Source organism: Chionomys nivalis, chromosome 4 (assembly GCF_950005125.1).
Source record: "Chionomys nivalis chromosome 4, mChiNiv1.1, whole genome shotgun sequence".
Taxonomy (NCBI): Eukaryota; Metazoa; Chordata; class Mammalia; order Rodentia; family Cricetidae; genus Chionomys; species Chionomys nivalis.
Window position 1 is genome coordinate 21,558,944 of NC_080089.1, and position 18,296 is coordinate 21,577,239.

Here is an 18,296-nt window from a genome sequence, read left to right on the forward strand (position 1 = left end):
TTTCACTTTAATCTCATTCTGTGTTCTTGACACAGTTCGGCAGTGTCGTCCCAGGTGCCAGCTCCATGGGAGGGACGTGAAGGGACAGGGCGGGGCACCTGCCCAGGGGGAATGGGGAACACCTCCTTCCGGCCTGCGGTTGGGGCAGCCCCAGTGGCTGTCTTGGGTTCTGACAGGTCTGGGCATGATTTCCAAGAGTACAAATAAATAGAGGCTGAGGTCCGTGGGAGCAGGCAGGTCAGGTAGGCTTGTGGTCTGGGTGGCTTTTGAGCGTGTGGAACTTGACGCTGTCCAGCTTCTCGAAGCGCTTCCCGCAGCGCTCGCAAGTAAAGTTGTACTGCACCTCTGCCGTGTGCTTCTTCATGTGCCAGTTGAGCGATGCACGCTGCCTGCACTGGTACCCGCAAATCTCGCACCTGAGTGGTCCAGGGGCGGGTCACCTGAGACTCCCCTGAGACCCGATCAGGTCCCTCCCTCCCTAGCACCCCAACACTCACTGCAGGGGCGTCTCTCCTGTGTGCGTGCGCCGGTGCACCTCCAGATGGTTCTTCCTCTTGAAAGACTTGCCGCAGGTCTCACAAGTGAACTCTCGGATGCCTAGGGGTGGCAACAGCCTCAGGAAACTGCCCAGTAGAGGTGACTGCAAGGAGCAAGCTCCCCTACCCCATCCCACAACCCTGAGACCGGTGTTCGCTGGAGTCACAACAGGTAAGAGGACTGCAGTTCCTGACACAGGGTGTCAACTGCTAAGATGAACTCCCATGTGACCCGAGTTGGGACTTGGGGCTACTGCACATGAAAACAGTACCGGGTATAGGGAAGAGTGTGGGGTTTCCCTGTGCAGCCCAGGCCTCCTGAACACTGGGATTTACATATGTGCACTACACCTGGCCTATGGGTGCCAGCTGGCAGGGCCTGACCTGAATGGATGATCATATGGCGCCGCAGGTGGTTGGATAAATAAAACTTCTTGCCACAGCCAGGGTGAGGGCACACTTTGGTCTTCCCTTTTCGGTGCACCAGGTTGACATGGTTCTAGGGGTGAGAGGGGCAGGAGTGGTACCATGGGCCCATCTAGGGGCTATTAAAGTGGGAAGACATGCAGGTAGCCGGGACATCAGCCACAGTCAGCCTAGACTTGAAGGTAGAAAAGGCATTCCAGTATCCAGCTTGGACAGGAGCATGGGAGTCAAAGAGCAGCTTTATCAATCCCAACTCTGGGCTCCAGTTAACCTTGGCAGGCTCCTGCTGCTAATGGAGGAAACAGGTTCCAGAGGCACAACGGCTGATGGATGCCTCACATACTGCACTGCCCCTGGGGTACTTGATTCTGTGATCTCATTCTTTAACCCATGAGAACAGCCTAGGAGCTTAACACATGCTCAGAAAATTCAACAGTCTACTGGTGCTGCCTTCAGTGTGGAGAGCTGAGGAAACCCTTGTTTGCCCCCGGGGTATATCATCCACATTGTGAAGGTAAACTACAGGAAAAGAGTTCTAGTTGTACTAGGTTCTGGGGCTCCCACGTATGGCTGACCCCTGGGACTTTGGTGGTCTTCCTGTGGAAGACTAAGAGGGTGGTCTGGGGTGCTGGTAAGACCAGGCAGCTGTGTCTGATGTCTGCAGAGAGAGGGCTGAGAAAGCCAGATATCCAGCAAGGCCAGCTGGGACAAAATGGGTTCCCGGACACAGGCCCTGTGCCAGTGACAGCCAATAGAGCCACATGCAGCCAGGGGTGGCCTCACCTGGAAGCTGCTGAGAGCCACATACACCTGGCTGCAGCCCTCATAGGGACAGTGGAACATCTCCAGCAGGCCATCAGCATCCATCACCCGTGACCGCTTGCTCCGCCGTCTCCTGGAGAGGAAGGAGCCTGTAGCATCAGGGTGTCAGTCCCAGTGGGCTATAAGCCTGTAGCTGTTCCTTACCCTTGGTCCCACCCATCCATCCTAGCACCCACTTCTCGGGCTCCTTGGGAATCTCGTAGATGATAGCTGACATGTCACTGCTGTCCAGTTCCTCTCCATCCACATCTGCTTCCGCTTCTCTATTCTCGGCCATGGTAGTTGCCAGCTCTGTCAGCTCTGGGGCCACCGAATCCTCTTTCTCCTCCTTGAGCATACACAGGTCCTCCTTCTCTACGGGGTGACACGGGGCGGTGTCTGTGGGGATAAGGCTGTCAAGGAGCTCACTTTGAGCTCCTTCCCCTCTGCCACCCCTCCCAACCCCTGCCAGAGACCACAGTGGCACCCCAGACCTTTCTTGGTCTCGATGCTGGCTATGGAGGTGGTGTCCACGGTACTGTGCTGGGTGCCCTCGGGCTCCGTTTGTGTATAGGCTGCCACACCTTCCATCATGGTACAGGGTACCTCCTCACCCAGGCCACTGCTGGGAGTGCCACTGCCAGTAGCCACATTGAGGTGGATGCCCTCGGCTGTAAGGGTGTCATAACCAGGACCAGCAATGATGATCACCTGGGAGCCAGGCACCATGCCTGACACTGGGCAGCTGGCCACCACCTCACCCAGTGCCTCCTGGGGCATGTTCTCAAAGAGGGTACTGGGGCCAGCGCCCATTTGCATGGGCACTGGCACACACACCACCGTCTCCAGGGCCTCGGGCCCACTTCCTGCAGGGTTTTGGCACAGAGGGGTGCCCTGCTCAGCCAGGCTCTCCACATGATGGACATCAAAGGGGATGTGAACTCCTTCCTGAGTGATCAGTCCACTGCTGCCTGTAGGGCTGGCAGGGGTGGCTGCAGCAGCAGCTGAGGCTTTGGCCAGTTGGGCATCAGGAGGCTCATCCGAGTCAGAGCTGGAGCTAGAGCTGGATGAGTCAGAGCTGCCAGCCACCAGGCCATTGCCCACTGCAAAGACAAAAGGGGACGGTTATTAGCTGGGAGACGGCTCACACCCAAGTGCCTGTTTTACAAGTACAAGGGCCTGAGTTCCATCCCAGAATCCAGGTCAGATACCATGTATGGCAGCTAGGAAGATGGCTCAGTGTTTAAGAGTACTTGCTGCTCTTAGAGAGGACCAGGTTCAGTTCCTAGCACCCATGTGGTGGCTCAATCCAGCCTGTAACACCAGTTGAAGGGGGTCTGACACTCTCCTGGCCTCCATGAGTACTGCACACATGTAGTATATTGATATACATGCAGGCTAAACACTCATACACATAAAAATAGTTTAGATTTCTGTGTGCGGACTGGCGAGATGATTTGGTGGTTAAAGGTACTTTCCATGCAAGACTGGTTACCTAAGTTTGGTTCATAGAACCCATGTGTGGTGATCTGAATGATAAAAGTTCCCATGGGCTCAGGCATTTGAACACTGGATCCCTAGTTGCTGGCACTGTTTGGGGAAGTTTAAGTTGTGTAGCCTTGCTGAAAGAAGCACAGCAGTAGGGACAGGACCTGAGGTTACACAGCCTCATCTCTTTTCATCTGCTCTCTGCTTGCGTTTGCAGTTGGGTGTATAGGCTTAGCTTCCTGCTCGCTGTCGTGCTTGACCACCAGACGCACCCTCACTCCTCTGGAACCACAAGCCAGAGTAATAAATTCTTTCTTTTGGTCATGGTGTTTTATCGTGGCAACAAAACAGTAACTAACACACCATATATAGGTGGAAAGAGAAAGTCGACTCCACAAAGTTGTCCTCTGACCTCCATATGTGCTCCATGGCCTCACGTTCCCAGACACCTCCCCCCGCCAGGCCACAGTCATCTCACACACATGCTACATACACAGTCTAACAACATGCTACAAACATCACACTAGTAACAAGTAAAACAATTTTAGAATGTCAGGTCAGGCTTAGTGGTACACATTTGTAGGTTCTCCACCCCCGGCACTGGTGAGGCAGAGATATAAGGACCCCTGGGGTTCACTGATCAGACAGTCTAGACTAAATAGTGAGCTTCAGGTCAGTGAGGAAGCCTGTTTCAAGGAGGGAGATGACAATTTTGAGGATAACACCCAAGGTTATCCACTGGCCTACACACACACACACACACGTGAAAACATACACACATGGGAGGGGTGCAGTTAGTGGTGGCGGCAGTAGCAGCAGCTGGAATCTATGTATGACCAGGAACCAGGAACTGTGATTTCCAGGTCCAAAGCCAGTGGTCCCTTCTAGGCCCCTGTATAACTGACTTGGCTAGCTATACTCAATCACTAGTCTCTTTTCGAGGCTCTCACATTGCTCTTCCCTGGCCTCTCTGGCTTGTTTTTTTGTTGTTCTGAGATAGGGTCTCACTACGTGTCCCTTGCTGGGATATATATGTAGACCAGGCTGGGGCGTCAAACAGGGCTGCCTGTTTCTGAAGTGCGGGGATCAAAGACGTGCACCACCACACCAGCATTAGCACTCTCTCATTCTCACACTGATTTGATTCATGTCAAATGCTATCATCTCAATTCCATAGGATCCAGAAACAACCTATCTGGAGTAAGCTTCTAATTTATTAAGTCAAGGGCTCTGTCACAAGGCTCTGTCCACTTCTGATGCCCATGGAAAATCCTGGTCCACCCTGTGTGTCTGAGGTATCAGCTAGGAATTCCCATGATGCCACTCTCAGGTGCCATGACTTGCTGGGATGACTTATGGAACTTTAGAAAGTTCTCCCTTTGGTCTGCTTATGATCACAACTTTATCATGAAGTTGTAATTTATCAATGGTCAGAAGAAGTCAACACTGGAGTCACAGTACCTGGTCCTGGTGACAGATTTCAGCTTCTGCACTTCTCTGAATGTGCCCCCCTCTCAGCACCATCAAGTATCCACCCCACCAGAGCTCTCCGCTCACTGCTCACGAGCCTGGGTGTGCATGGGTGGAGGCCAGAGGTGGACATCTGCTGTCTCCCTCAATCTCTCTCCCTTATTATTTTCTATTTCTCACATTTACTTATTTGCAGGTAGGGGCACCATGGTGCCCATGTATGGAGGCCAGAGGATTACTTGCACGAGTTAGCTCTTTCCTTCCACCATGTGGGTCCCAAAGACAGAACTCAGATCATCTGGCTTGGCAACAAACACCTTTACCTGCTGGGCTAGCTCACTGGCTGGCACTCAGCTTTTCTGCAGGTGCTGGGGCCCCAAATTCATGTCTTCACATTTGAATAGCAAGTATTTTACTGATTAAGCCATCTCCCCAGCCTCAGAAGAGCTCTCATGACCAAATGTTCAGCCGCTCCCCGATGGGAGGGTGTTAAGCTTACATCTTCCCTCTCCTCCTGTGTTTGGTCTTGTAGGTGGCTAGTCCCCCTACCCAGCAGCTATGTAGTTGTGGTACCCAGTGCTGTGGGATAATGTTCTTGTACACTGTCAAGATTTGTCACTCATACTGGTTTAATGAAATGCTGATTGGCCAATAGCCATGCAGGAAGTATAGGCAAGGAAACCAGACTAAGAGAATTTGGGGAAGAGAAAAGACAGAGATGCAGTCACCAGCCAGATGCAGAGGAAACAAAGTGAGAATGTCTCACTGATGAAAGGTACCAAGCCCTGTGGCTAAACACAGACAAGAATTATGGGTTAATTTAAGTTGTAAAAACTAGTTAATAAGCCTAAGCTAATAGGCCAAACAGATTATAATTAATATAAGCCTCTGTGTGTTTCTTTGGGACTGAATGGCTGTGGGACCTGGAGGGACAGAAACTTCTGTTTACAGCTCAGAATCACCTAACTAGGATAGATTTAGGGGTATTCCAAAGAGCTCCGTAAAGTAACTCCATATGAATTACAAAAAACACTATCAGGGCTGTAAAAATGGCCCAGCTTAAGGTTAAAGAGCACTTGCTGTACTTCCAAAGGACTCAAGTTCTATTCCCAGGGAGCTCTCAACAGCCCAAGGAGATCTGATGCCCTCTCTGGCACGTGCACATACAAACAGGCGAGCACACACACATGCACACTGATAAAGTATAAATAATTAGGCAACTACTCATTGTGTGACTAGTTTACAAACAAACAAACAAACAAAAAAAAAAAAACCTTCTCCATTCAGGAAATTCTAAAGATTCTGGAAGTTTGTTCAGGGGGAATTATTGGTTCTAGAACTCCAAGCTGACATCAACATTCTCAGAAACTGAAATCCTGTGTATAAAATACAGTATCTGGGGGCTACAGAGATGGCTCAGTGGGTAAAAATTACTTGCAGCCAGAACTGAGGATCTAAGTTTGATCCCTAGGACCCCATGGTGGAAGGGTGAGCACCAACCCCTACTAAGTTGTCCTCTGATATTCACTGACATCGACATTGGTGGCACGCCATACACAGTCCTCCCAACAAATAAATGTAATAAAAATTAAACAAATAATAAAATGCAAACCTTCAGAGAACTTATACACACTTCTTTTGCCTTAAATAATTTGTAATACCTGACACAATACAAACCACTCTTTCTATACTGTATTGCTTCGGAAGCAAATAGACAAAAGAAAACAGAAGGAAGAAAGAATTATGCATCTCAAAAAAAAAAAAAAAAAAAAAGGAGGGGGCTGGAGAGATGGCTCAGAGGTTAAGAGCATTGCCTGCTCTTCCAAAGGTCCTGAGTTCAATTCCCAGCAACCACATGGTGGCTCAGGTGCCCTCTTCTGGCCTGCAGGCATACACACAGACAGAATATTGTATACATAATAAATAAATAAATATTTATTTTTAAAAAAAAAAGGAAAAGGAATCAAAAAGAGGCCCATACTGTGTTGTGTTGGAAATGACCTCACACATGTTGATCTTGCCCCTATGTTCAGTTGGCTGACTCTGTATGCAGACAGAAGCATTGAGTATAAAACACATGGGCACAGAATACAGGCTGTATCTACTGTATGTGTGTGTATGTGTTTATGTGTCCGAATATGTGTGCACATGTGTACAGATATATGTGGAGGTCAAAAGCCAATTTTGGTACCTTCCTCAATCACTCTCTACCTCCCTTATTCATTTATTTTTACTGTATATTTTGAATCAAGAGTCTCAGTATGTAGTACTGGCTGGTCCAGAACTTACTATGTAGACCAGGCTAGCCTTGAACTCACAGAGATCCACCTGTCATTGCCTCTCGAGTGCTGAGACATGTGCCATCATGTTTGGCTCACTTTATTTTTGGAGATAGAGTCTCTCCTTCAATTTAAGAGTTCACCATTTTGGTTAGACTGGCTGGTCATTGAGCCCCAGGGAGTTCCTGTCAGGTCTCCCCACTGCTGGGATTACAGGGTATACCATGACACCTGGTTTTTTGATGCATGTGCTGGGAATTGATTCCATGTTCTCATGCTTGCATAGCAAGCACCTGACCAGCTACCACCTCCCTACCCTTCAACTGTATCTGTTTCTCTGACACCATAGGCTACACCAGTGGCCTGGTGACTCCAGGTATTCATGGGGAGCTGGGCTTCCCTACTGCATTCTCTGTTGCCCCCATCTCAGAATCCATTCGGTGACACTGGGATCCTCCCCACTAGATTTTCTTCCAGCAAAGCCTGTGCTGCTCACAGGTGGCCCTGTCTCACAGGGTGGCAGTTCTACCCTTCCTGTAGCTCAAGCCAATGTCCTGGGGCTATACTTGACCTTCTCTCACACCCACTTCCAAGCTGTCAGTAAAACCTGTTGGGGCTACATCCAAAATCCATCCACCCACAGCCCAACTGCCTCTCTTCAATCCCTACAGATGCTGGTCATGGCCTCAGCATTTCTGCAATAGAGCTTGGTTCCCCAGCTCCTAAGAACCTGCTCATCACTTCCTGCCAAAGAGACAGGCCAGCGCTTCCTCCTGTGCACACACACCCTGCTAGTCTGCATCTCCCATGCCCTGCAACAGGTAGACACAGCACAGCTCTGGTTCCAGCCAACAGAGCAGCCAATATGGTTTCCCTTGGGCTAAGCTTCCACCTTCCTGACCCTCTCATCCATCCTGGCAGGCCCAAGAGGAGGCTAGAGCCACAGGACAAAAAGAACCTGAGTCCTCAGGTTTGGGGTGTGTCAGTTCATCGACTTTCCCAGGGAGGCATCCTGATCACCTGTCTCAAACAATTCCCCTTTCCAGAATATCTGATGTACTTGCTTATTTTATTTATCATCTGCTTCTGCTCTAGAACTGAAATGCCACAAAGGGGCCAGAGACATGGCTCAGTAGTTAAAAGCACATACTGCTATTGCAGACATTCAGTCCCAACACCTATGTTAGGAAGCTTACTACCTGCAACTCTAGCTCCAGGGGATCAAAGGCTTCCGGCCTCCTTGAGCACCTGCACTCATATGTTCACACGCATGTGCACACACAAAGGAGGCCCCTGGGCAGAGCACTCCTTCCACTCCCAGAAGGCCACCAGTAAGCCAAGGCCCAATATTTCAGTCACATATTGTTACTAAACTCCACACACAAAGACTGAAGGGAATGGAGCCATGAGTGATTGGAACTTATGTTATTATGCTCAAAACACAACTGGCCATGCCATCGGGGACCATTAGTTCTGCGGCTCCCGAGCCTGGATCAGTACCTGCTGGCAGTTGTGTAAAGGGCCTGCCTTTACAGCACCACTCTGGGCCCCAGAATCACTCTGGGGCCAGCCCAACTGGCACTGGGACTATTAACTATGAAAACAGACCAAACGAGTAGATGAGTTTTGCTTTTAGCTTCTTAGTGACCCTTGGGGTATGGCTATGGCTTGGCTAAGTGTTCCCCAAAGGCTCCTGTTTTAAAGATATGGTTCCAAAAACGGCACCATTAGAAGGTGGGGAAGCCTTTAACAGGCAGGCTGAGCCTGAGGACTCAGGCCACAGGTGGGTCTTTAAGGAAACTGTGGGGCCTTAGCCCACTCCACTCTTCTCTGGCAGAAGCTGTGATGACCGGCACTTTCCTGCAGGCAGCCCCACTGTTGCTGTCCCTAAGCATCAAGTTCCAACGGCACCAGAGCCTCTGAGACCTAGGCAAGCCTTTCTTGTCCTAAGTGGGTTGTTCTGGGCATTCAGTATAGTGGCAGAGAGCTGACTCACACAGGCATGGAGACCATCTTGATTGGATGCCGCAGGGTGGCTGGGAAGAGGAACAGGCCTTTCTGCCACTTGTAACACCTCAGCCCCCAGTTACTCAGGAGACTGAGGTGGAAAGATCACTAGCTCAAGGCCTACTGGCATTATAAAATGAATTCAAGGTCAGCATGGGCAACCTGGTGCTCCATCCCTGGCTCCAAAAAAGCTCAGGGGAGAATGTTTGCCTATCACCTGTAGGCTCTGGACTCCACTCGAAGCACCAACACAACAAACATCTCTTTGTGTCTGGACTTCACAGACCAGCAGAAGGTTCCCAGTCTGACTCTTGAGAGGTGGTAAGACCACCCCAGGCATTGGCCAAGGTAGGGAGAGGCGCTTGGGGACAAGGCCAGAACAGGAGCAAAGCCACCTCCTTACCACTGCCTGGGCAGACACGGCTAATGAATCACAGGGCTCACTCCCAAAAGCTCAATTATAGAGGTCAGTGTTGGCCTGGGATGACACCATCATGGCCTAAGAAGTACCAGATAGATGAGTCCCAATCCTCCTACAGCAGGACAAATGACAGGGCTATGGGGAGAAGTCAGATGGCCCAGGGCAGGGCCTCCAGTGGGGCACACTGAGGGAGAAGTGGCAGGCTAAAGAGGACAGGGTGCTAAACAAAAAGCACAGGATACCTGCTCTGATAGTTTGAATGTCATTGGGCCCCCATAAGCTCATAGGGAGTAGCACTATTAGGAGGTGTGGCTTTGTTGGAGTAGACATGACCTTGTTGGAGGAAGTGTGTTACTGTGGGGGTGGGCTTTGAAGTCTCATATATGCTCAAGCCATGCCCAGTGTCTCAGTTCACTTCCTGCTGCCTTTGGATCAAGGTGTAGAACTCTTAGCTCCTTCTTCAGCAACATATATGTCTGCACAACACCATGTCTCACCATGATAATGGACTAAAACCTCTGAACTGTAAGCCACCCCAATTAAATGTTTTCCTTTGTAAGAGTTGCTGTGGTAATGGTGTTTCTTCACAGCGAAAGAAACCCTAACTAAGACTCCTGCCCTCTGGAGACTGGCCAAGGCCCAGAGGGGTGGCCGTGGGTGTGAGGCCCACCAGGAGTACTTCTCATCTCAGCTTCCCTTCAGCCAGCTGGGATGCCACCTGCTTGGTGATGCCTGCCAGCACAGACTTAGCTCTGATGACTGACCCCACCCTCAGGCCTGCCACAGCACTTGGCAACTGGCCCTATAGGCCTTGTCAGTCACGCCAAGTCCTGAGGTAGTTAGCATGCAGCATCCTCACTGCCCACACCAGGATGAACTTGGGCCTTCCTGGGAGTCCCTCCCAGACTCAGTGGGCAGCTAGCCCAATGTGACTTGTGTAAGAGAGGAGAGAGAGGGGATAGTAAATGTGACAGACCTGGGTGGGGTGGGGGACGGCAGGGATGACAGTGGAAAACAGAAGATCAAAGGCAGGAAAGAAGCTTGAGTGTGGCCCAGGCAGTAATCCTAACTACTTGGGATGCTGAGGCAGGAGGATTTCAAGTTCAAATTCAAGGTTTACTAGAGCTACAGAGAGTTCAAAGCCAGCTTGGGGAACTTGATGAAACCTTATCTCAAAACTAAAAAGAGGGCTGAAAGGGGCTGGAGAGATGGCTTAGAGGTTAAGAGTACTGATTGATCTTCTAGAGGACCAGGGACTACAACACCACTTCTGGCCCACAAAGGCACTGCGATGCATAGACATACACAAGCAAAATAACAATATACATAAACAAAAAGTTTATAAAAAAAAAACTTTAAGGGCTAAAAAAAAGGGAGTGGGGGCTGAGGAGGTGTGGCTCAGTTGAAGAACATGTACTTAGAATCTTTCAGTGAGGAGCTAAGGGCATGACCAAGTGGCAGATGCCTGCTTAGAATATACTACTGAGAGGTCAGGTTTTGCGTGCACATCTGTAATCCCAGTACTTGGTATGCCGAGGTAGAAGGGTTGTCCAAAACTCAAGACCCTGACTTAAAAAAACAAAACAGGATTGAATGTGGTGGTGCACACCTTAATTCCAGCATTCGGGAGGCAGAGGCAGGCGGATTAGTGTGAGTTCAAAGTCAGCATGATCTAAAATAGCAAGTTCCAGGCCAGTCAAAAACAAATAAAAAAATGCATAAAATATTTAAAAGGAAACCAAAACCAGTAATTCAGCTGATGAGAACAAAGGGAGTGAGAAGGGAGAGACAGGGAAAGGGAGCTGAGAAAGCTGGAAGAAATGAAAAGGCTGTTAGTGCACAGGAGGACAGCATTCTGCTCAGCTTGGCAGGGACTCAAAGGCTGCAAGTCTGCGCAGGGCTTGGCCAGGCTACATCCTGGCTGATACAGTTCTGACAGCAGTCCAGGCTGGTCCACCTGGGAAGAGGGCAGAGGCCCATGCCTGCTATCCCCAGTGCCCGTGCCCTGAAGACCCACCTTTGTCACTGTCCGGCTCTGAGTCACTTAAGGGCTTGAGTGGAGAGTGCAGGTCCTGGAAGTAGCGGTGGCCAGCTTCACACTGCCACACAGCCGTTGTGTAAAGGCCAAAGGTAGGGTCAAGCTCAGCCAGGTGCGGCTCATATGGGCATCGGTGTTTGTGGTCCTCATACCAGATCACCACGTTCTTCAGGCAGTTCACGTTGCGCCTCCGCCCTGTGGACACAGGATCCAGGTGGACATGAGGACAGGCGCTCTACTCCCCCTGGAGCCCACAGTTCCCACAGTCTGAGACAGCCTCTTGAATCCCACTCCCACTTAGCAGGAGATGAAACCTAGGATAGGAGAGGTAACACAACCTAGAGACAACTAGGATCCAGAGTTGGCCAGGTACTGCTCATGGCTGAGTGAAGTCATATAGATTATGGGAACTGGCACATACTAGAGGCAAAATAATTGTTAGCTGTTTTCCTTAAAAAAAGGGGGGGGGCTCATATGTAGCCCAAGATAGCTTTGAACTCAGAGAGATCTGCCTGCTTCTGTTTCCCCAGTGCTGGGATTAAAGGTATGCGCCACTGCTCAGCTTTTAGCTGGTTTTTTGGGGGGATTCAAGATGTGTGCCACCATACCCAGCTGCTTCTTAATAAAAATCTTCATCAATACCTCTGGGCTAGAGCCACACAGTCTTAGGAGTTCTCCCTGGTGTCAGCATGCTAACATCTACAGCCACAAGGGGGTGCCAGAAGAGCAGGGCATATCCCCTCTCAGCTCAAAATCCACTGGTCACCACCTCAAAAGGGGCAAGAGAAAAGCAAGTGCCAAGGTGGCTAGCAAGACCATATACTATTGTCAGGTCCTACACCTTCCCTTTTATACTCCTCTTCACCCCTTCCAGCCACATGGCCTCCTAGCTGTCCTTTAAATGACCTAGGTAAGGTCCTGCCTCGGCCCTTGCACATCCTCCAGATGACAGCCTCACTCAGTGCCTCCACCCAGAGATCACCCACAGATGCCCTCCCCTAAGAAGCCACGCTCTTCAGAGTCATGCTAGCCAACTTCGGTCTGTTCATGACAGCACCAAGAAGCTGCCTGTGGCTGTCTATTCAGATACCGCCTGTCTGTCTCCCCCACTGGAATGACAGCTCCACAAAGGCTGTCACTCCACACAGCCAGTATTGTTTCCTCAGGGCTGGCTAGGGCAAGGACTCACCAGACATGGTGAGGGTGCTGGAGGGTGGGAATGGCAGAGCCAAACAGCCTGCGTTCAGATCTAGGCTTGGTCACAATCTGGCTGGGCAGCTCTAAGTGAGTGGCCAGGGGAGAACCAGGATTCCACCTTTGGAGACTGCCACAGAGGCAGAAGGGGTAAAGAAGCCACAAGGGCACAGAGCAACACTAGGGCCTATGAGTGTGATGGGGTAGGGCTGTCCTACACCTGTAGAGCTGAGAAGGAGAGGTATTTGGGCTGAGGGAGTGTGCTAAGGTCTCCATCCTCATGAGAACCACATCAGTGACATGGAACTTCAACAGCTGCTCCACTTCCAGCCTGGCACTACCTAACCCTTTGGGGTTGCACAGTAAAGATGGTGACTTGCCTCTGCCTCCAAGAACTCATGTGCCAAAGCTGTGAGTGGGAATGGTTAGGCATGCCTGTAATCCCATCAGACAGGGTGATTTTGAGTTTTGAGGCTAGCCTGGGTTGCACAGTAAAACAAGTCAGAAAAAAAAAAAGTATGCCACAAAGATAGTTCAGTGGTAAGTAACTGGCTACCAAGCCTGACCCACCTGAGTTAGATACTCAGGACCTATGTGGTAGAAAGCAAGAACCAACTTCCACAAGTAGTTCTGACTTCACACCTGTGATGTGTATGCACGTATGCACGCACACAAATAAAAGAATAAATACATGTTTGTTTTTTTTAAATTGGAAGCTGGGGATATGGCTTAGTTGTAGAGAACCTACTCAGTGAGCACACAGCCATGGGTTCCATCGCTAAGAGCACATGAACTGGACTTGTGGCACATACCTGTCAGCCTAGCACTGTGGCATAAAGACCACCCTCTGCTATAGAATGAGCCTGAGCTCCACTGAGACCCATGTGTCAAAAAAGAGGCAGAGCAGGGCTCATTGCCACCAGGTGGTTCTCTTAATCACCCAGCTGAATGCCATGGAGACCCACAGCCTAATGATTTGGTAAGGCACTGAGGTCCTGCTGGGTGGGGCCTCTTTAGATTCGGTCTACCTGGCACACAACACTCTGCCTCTAGCAGGTGGGGCAGGGACTGGCGCTTCCACCTTCCAACCACGCAGCAAAGGGACAGGGATGGTAACTGGGTTGCTTCTAGGCTATGCACTGCATGTGCTCCCACCCCTCCCCATGCTGCAGCTCCACTTACTTTTCTTCCGTTTTGGCTTTTTGGGGACTTGCTCCCAAGGCTTCCTGCAATACAGAGAGGCGGTGAGGGTGAATTTGGGGCCTGAGCTGGTAGAAAATGACAGCAGTTCATCTGCTCTGGGATGGAACCTGAACTTCTGCTGTCTGTTCCCTTTCCAGCGGTCCTTGGTTTGGGTAACTGCCACTGGCAGCAACCCCGAATGGAGGCCTCTTACCATTACTTAGCTCAGAGAACACTAGCCCTCAGAAGGTCCCAGGCAGATGGGATGTGGGAGACTGGGAAGAATGCTAAGAGAGTTCCTTGACTCCTACCCCACGGGGCAAATGGCTTGTATTCAGAGTCAGTCCCTATATCCACAAATTCCACCAACCATCAATTGATAATGTTAGTCAGAAGTGTGGGCACACACCTGTCTCCCCAGCACTCAGAAGGCAGATGTGGGAGGATCATGAATTTGAGGCCAGTCTGGATTATATCAAGAAGTCAAGGCCAGCTTACATCATATAGGGAAACCCTGTTTCAAGAAGTAAAATATAGAAAAAAATAATAGAAAAAAAATATTGGAGCACATGCCTAGCATGCAGAGCCTAGGGTTCCTTTCACTGAATCAAATAAACCCTATGTGACAGCTCATGCCTATAATCCAATCCCAGAACTCAAGAAGCAGAGGCAGGAGGATTATTGCAAATTCCTTCTTCCTGGCCTCCCAGGGCCTACCTTTACTCCTCATGCTTCAATGTAAGAGTTTTATTCTTAAAAATAATTTGTGTTCCAGGACAGGCTCCAAAGATGCAGAGAAACCCTGTCTCAAAAAACCAAAATAATAATAATAGTAATAATAATTTGTGTTACACTTATTTATAGAGGTAGGGAATGTGTCATAGTGATTGTGTATGGAGGGCAGAGGACAGCTTGCAGGAGTCAGTTTTCTTCTACTAATGTGTCCTGGGGATCAACTAAGGTAATTAGGCTTGGGAGCAAATGCCTTTCTCTGAAGTGCTGTGATTACAAACATGCATGCTTGCTGGGTGGGGGTGGGATCCAGAGCTTTTCACATATGAGGTACTCCACCACTGACCACTGAGTTATATACCCCTTGCTCCTGGCTGATTACTGCCCCACAGAATCAAATTATTTTTATTTTGTTTTGTTTTTCCTTTTGAAATAAGGTTTCTCTCTATGTGGCCCTGGCTATCTTGGAACTCAATACGTAGACCAGGCTAGCCTCAAACTCAGAGAGCTCCACCTGCATCGCCCTCCAAAGAGCTAGGATTAAAGGCATGTGCCACTATGCCTGGCTAACTTTTAAAAAATGATTTTATTATTTTATGTGCATAAGTTTTTGCCTGCATTTATGCCTTTGTACCATGTATGTGCCTGCTGCCCATGGAGGTCAGAAGGATCCCTTGGAACTGGAGTTACAGATGGTTGTAAACCACAACCTAGAACCAAACCCAGGTCCTCTGCAAGAGCAACAAGTGCTCTTAAGCACTGAGTTACCTCTCCAGCCCCCAGAATCAGACAGATGAGGTCAACAAGAGAAGAATAAGATACACTGTGAATCCCCACTGTGGCTGGATCCTTTCTAAGCTCTGTAATTTTATTTGAGACAGGGTATCATGATGTGGCCCTGGCTGGCTGGAACTGTCTGTGCAGACCAAACAGAGCTAACATCGGATCTGGCATTCACAACATGCAGCAGCTGGCTGGGGAAGCTGAGGTGTCAGTTGGGGTTCCAGGTTGAGCTCTCTCTCCACAGCTCAACTTCAGCCTCTTTCCCACTGCAGGTATTTTTGCATCATGGAACAAACAGTAGTAAGCTCTGTTGGAAACACTCCGCCTTCTGCTGTCCTTAAGGGCACAGGGTCTTTACTCTTGGGCTGTTCTGCAGTTTTCTCCTCTTCCTGTCACTGAGTTAGAGGGGCCACCCTACCCCAGACAAAGGGTGTTGGAGGGCACTGATACAAACATGCTTGGCTCTAAAATATGGGGGAGGAGGCGGACGTACTTTCAGAGACAGTTTCTCAGTATGGGCAAGCAGTACATGTCAATTTACCAACATATGAACACCTACAGTGTGGCAAAACACACATGGTAGGAGAGGACCAGTTCCACATGGCTATTCTCTAATCTCCACCTGTGGGCCCACACACACACACACATACACACACACTAATAAAATCTTAAAAGAACCCTATGCCAAGCCTGGTGCATGCCTTTAGTCCCAGTACGCAGGATGCTGAGAACAGACAGATCCTTGAATTCGAGACCAGCCTGGTCTACAGAGCGAGTTCGAGGTTGGCCAGGGCTACACAGAGAAACCCTGTCTCGAGAAACTAACCAACAAATAAATAATTAATTAAGCCACGGCACCCCTAAGGCCCTTGGCTCCTGGGGAGCAACTCAGCTCCGAGTTAACTGGCATCAGGGAGGACCGGAGTCCTTCGCAAAGTCTTCGAGTTCAGAAGGAGCAGGACAGGTGGAGTCTTCCCCTTCCTGCTGAATTTATAGGTAGCCCCGACAAGGGAGTTGAAACAGAGCGCTGGCTAGAGAGATGACTCAGTGGTGAAGACCCCTTTCTGCACTTGCAGAGGACCGGGTTTGGTTACCAGCACCTACATGTGGTTCACAACCATCCGTAACTCCAGTTCCAGGGGATCTAACACCCTCTTCTGACCTCCGCAGACAGCAGGCACGCAGGTGGTGTACATGCATGCATGCATGCATGCATGCATACATACATACATACATGCTAGTCACATACAGAAAACTAGAGTGCCAAGCACCTTTGCAAATTCACACCTGCGGGACGCCCCAACCGAGGCCAGGATGGGCCAGTCAGAGCTCCTGGAGGCGGGCAGAGGGGCGGGGAAAGGCTGGCATTGGATAGTAAGCAGGCCGGAGGCGGCGCGTGAGGGGTCCGGGTCGCCTAAGCCTGAGACCGAGGCCTGCTTGGTGGCTCGGGGGCGGAGCCTCCAGTTCCGGGGGCGGGGGCCGCGCTCTCCCCGCCTCTCCCTCCTTCCCTCCCTCTCCCGGGCCCGCGCCCCCTCACCCGTGGCGGCCGGTACGCTGGCCGCGCTCCAGCGAAATGAGGTAGGCAGCGAGTTTGGCGTCGCTCCAGCCGCTGCGCCGTCTCAGGTCCACCCAGGGGCCGTGCGCCTCGCCCAGGTACACGCGCCGCACGTCGTACTTCTTCCGGGACTCGAGCCGCCTCCGGGCCCGGTCCGACTCTGTGAGCCGCGGTCGGCCCCGCGCCTTTCGACCCGCCGCGCCCTCCTCTGCCGCCGTCTCCCCGCCTGCCCCCGCCCCCGCCTCCGCCCCGGGCTCTGGAGCCCGCTCCGCCATCCCCCCCCACCCTGGTTACCGGCCTCCCCCGTTGTTAGGAGCCTCAACCGGAAGTGGCGCGCCTAGTCTGCGCCGCCGGGAGATTTCTCACAGGTTCTCCACTGCCCGCGGCGCCAAACGAGGGACAGTTAGCCGGAGCTGCGCATGCGCCGGCCAGGAAGACACACTCCAGTTACGGGGCTACTTGGGAAGTCAAGGCAGTACGTTCCGGAGGTTATCCTTGGCTGTCTCTTGAATTTTAGAGCAGTGTGGGCTACTTAACACTATCTTAATTTTTTTTTTTTAAAGGCCATGGTGATGGCTCTGCGGGTAAAGGCGAATCCTGCCAAACCTGGCAATCTGAGTTCCATTTGCAGGACTCAGGGTGGAAAGGCAGAACTGACTCCAGCAAATAGTCTTCTCACCTCCACACACCCCTCCCACACCACAAATACATCAACGGAGTTTAAAGGTAAATAAAAAGGAGGGTCCCAGAAAGGTAGAGCCAGACGAATCATGCATAACATCTGAAGGGAAGCCGCAAGGCCAGGGAAGAAGATTTTATTTTGTCCATATTATTTTGTATCAGTCCGGTCTCTCTTTGCCTCGTTACAGCTCAGACTCAACTCTGACCCTGCTGCTGCTGTGCCTGAAAGGCCTCATCTTCCTCCTGGCCCTTGGGAGGGCTGTGGGGAGGGGACTGTTCCTCCTGCCTCGAGATTGTCAGCAGCTCCCCCGTGGACCTGGCCAGGCGAAATATCACAGGGACCTGTGCCAGGGTTGGGTTGTTCTCCTGCAAGCCCTGGATCCACTTGACCAGTGTTGCCTGGTCATGGGCACCAGCCATGCACATGGCGAAGACGGGGCCTTCTGTCACTGTTAGGAGAGAGGAGTTTGCCCTCACCACCTTGAGGTACTCTGACCTCCCACTGATGGGCACCTCCAAACATTCACAGAGCAGCCCCCTGCTACATACTGGTTTTACATTTGTTTTACCTGGGCTATGCCACCTGCTTCTTCAGATGCTATCAGGAAGCTGGCCTTGACCCCAAACCTGGAAGCTGCCCGTGCCTCCTCTCAACTCCCTTACGTAACTTGAGTGTTCCCTACTGACCTGAGACTTGCATCTG

At 50.8% G+C, this 18,296-nt stretch overlaps 2 protein-coding genes and 1 long non-coding RNA gene across 12 annotated transcripts in view; 1 reads left to right on the forward strand and 2 right to left on the reverse strand.

Moving 5' to 3' along the window:
* On the reverse strand, positions 1 to 17,187 carry Znf653 (zinc finger protein 653). Of its 2 annotated transcripts, none has more exons than XM_057766665.1 (9): positions 16,895 to 17,187; positions 13,843 to 13,886; positions 11,446 to 11,661; positions 2,258 to 2,866; positions 1,961 to 2,138; positions 1,746 to 1,857; positions 921 to 1,035; positions 498 to 597; positions 1 to 416 (listed from the first exon to the last, which is right to left on the reverse strand). In XM_057766665.1, exons 1-9 carry the CDS (start codon positions 17,185 to 17,187, stop codon positions 239 to 241), a joined length of 1,845 nt encoding a protein of 614 aa, XP_057622648.1. In that variant the 3' UTR covers positions 1 to 238. The 2 variants fall into 2 exon arrangements, with proteins under 2 accessions (XP_057622648.1, XP_057622646.1); XM_057766663.1 differs by having other exon boundaries at positions 1,961 to 2,162.
* Positions 16,890 to 17,919, forward strand: LOC130872556 (uncharacterized). The gene is made up of 3 exons (XR_009056981.1): positions 16,890 to 17,387; positions 17,476 to 17,638; positions 17,782 to 17,919. It is a non-coding gene; the product is annotated as an uncharacterized LOC130872556 (long non-coding RNA).
* Positions 17,702 to 18,296, reverse strand: part of Ecsit (ECSIT signaling integrator) — an 11,918-nt gene continuing 11,323 nt past the window's right edge. For all 9 annotated transcript variants that reach the window (XM_057766667.1, XM_057766674.1, XM_057766669.1 and 6 more), the window contains one exon: positions 17,702 to 18,042. In XM_057766667.1, coding sequence (XP_057622650.1) covers positions 17,789 to 18,042 — 254 coding nt within the window. In that variant the 3' untranslated portion in view covers positions 17,702 to 17,788. The remainder of the gene's footprint in view (positions 18,043 to 18,296) is intronic.

Excerpts from the sequence above, each read along its gene's own strand:
- Znf653 (XM_057766663.1), bottom strand. The coding sequence starts at position 17,187 with ATGGCGGAGCGGGCTCCAGAGCCCGGGGCGGAGGCGGGGGCGGGGGCA. Across the intron at positions 13,887-16,894 it reads CAGCGTACCGGCCGCCACGG|GAAGCCTTGGGAGCAAGTCC; the intron begins GTGAGGGGGCGC and ends TCTGTATTGCAG. Across the intron at positions 1,036-1,745 it reads TGGCTCTCAGCAGCTTCCAG|AACCATGTCAACCTGGTGCA; the intron begins GTGAGGCCACCC and ends TCTCACCCCTAG.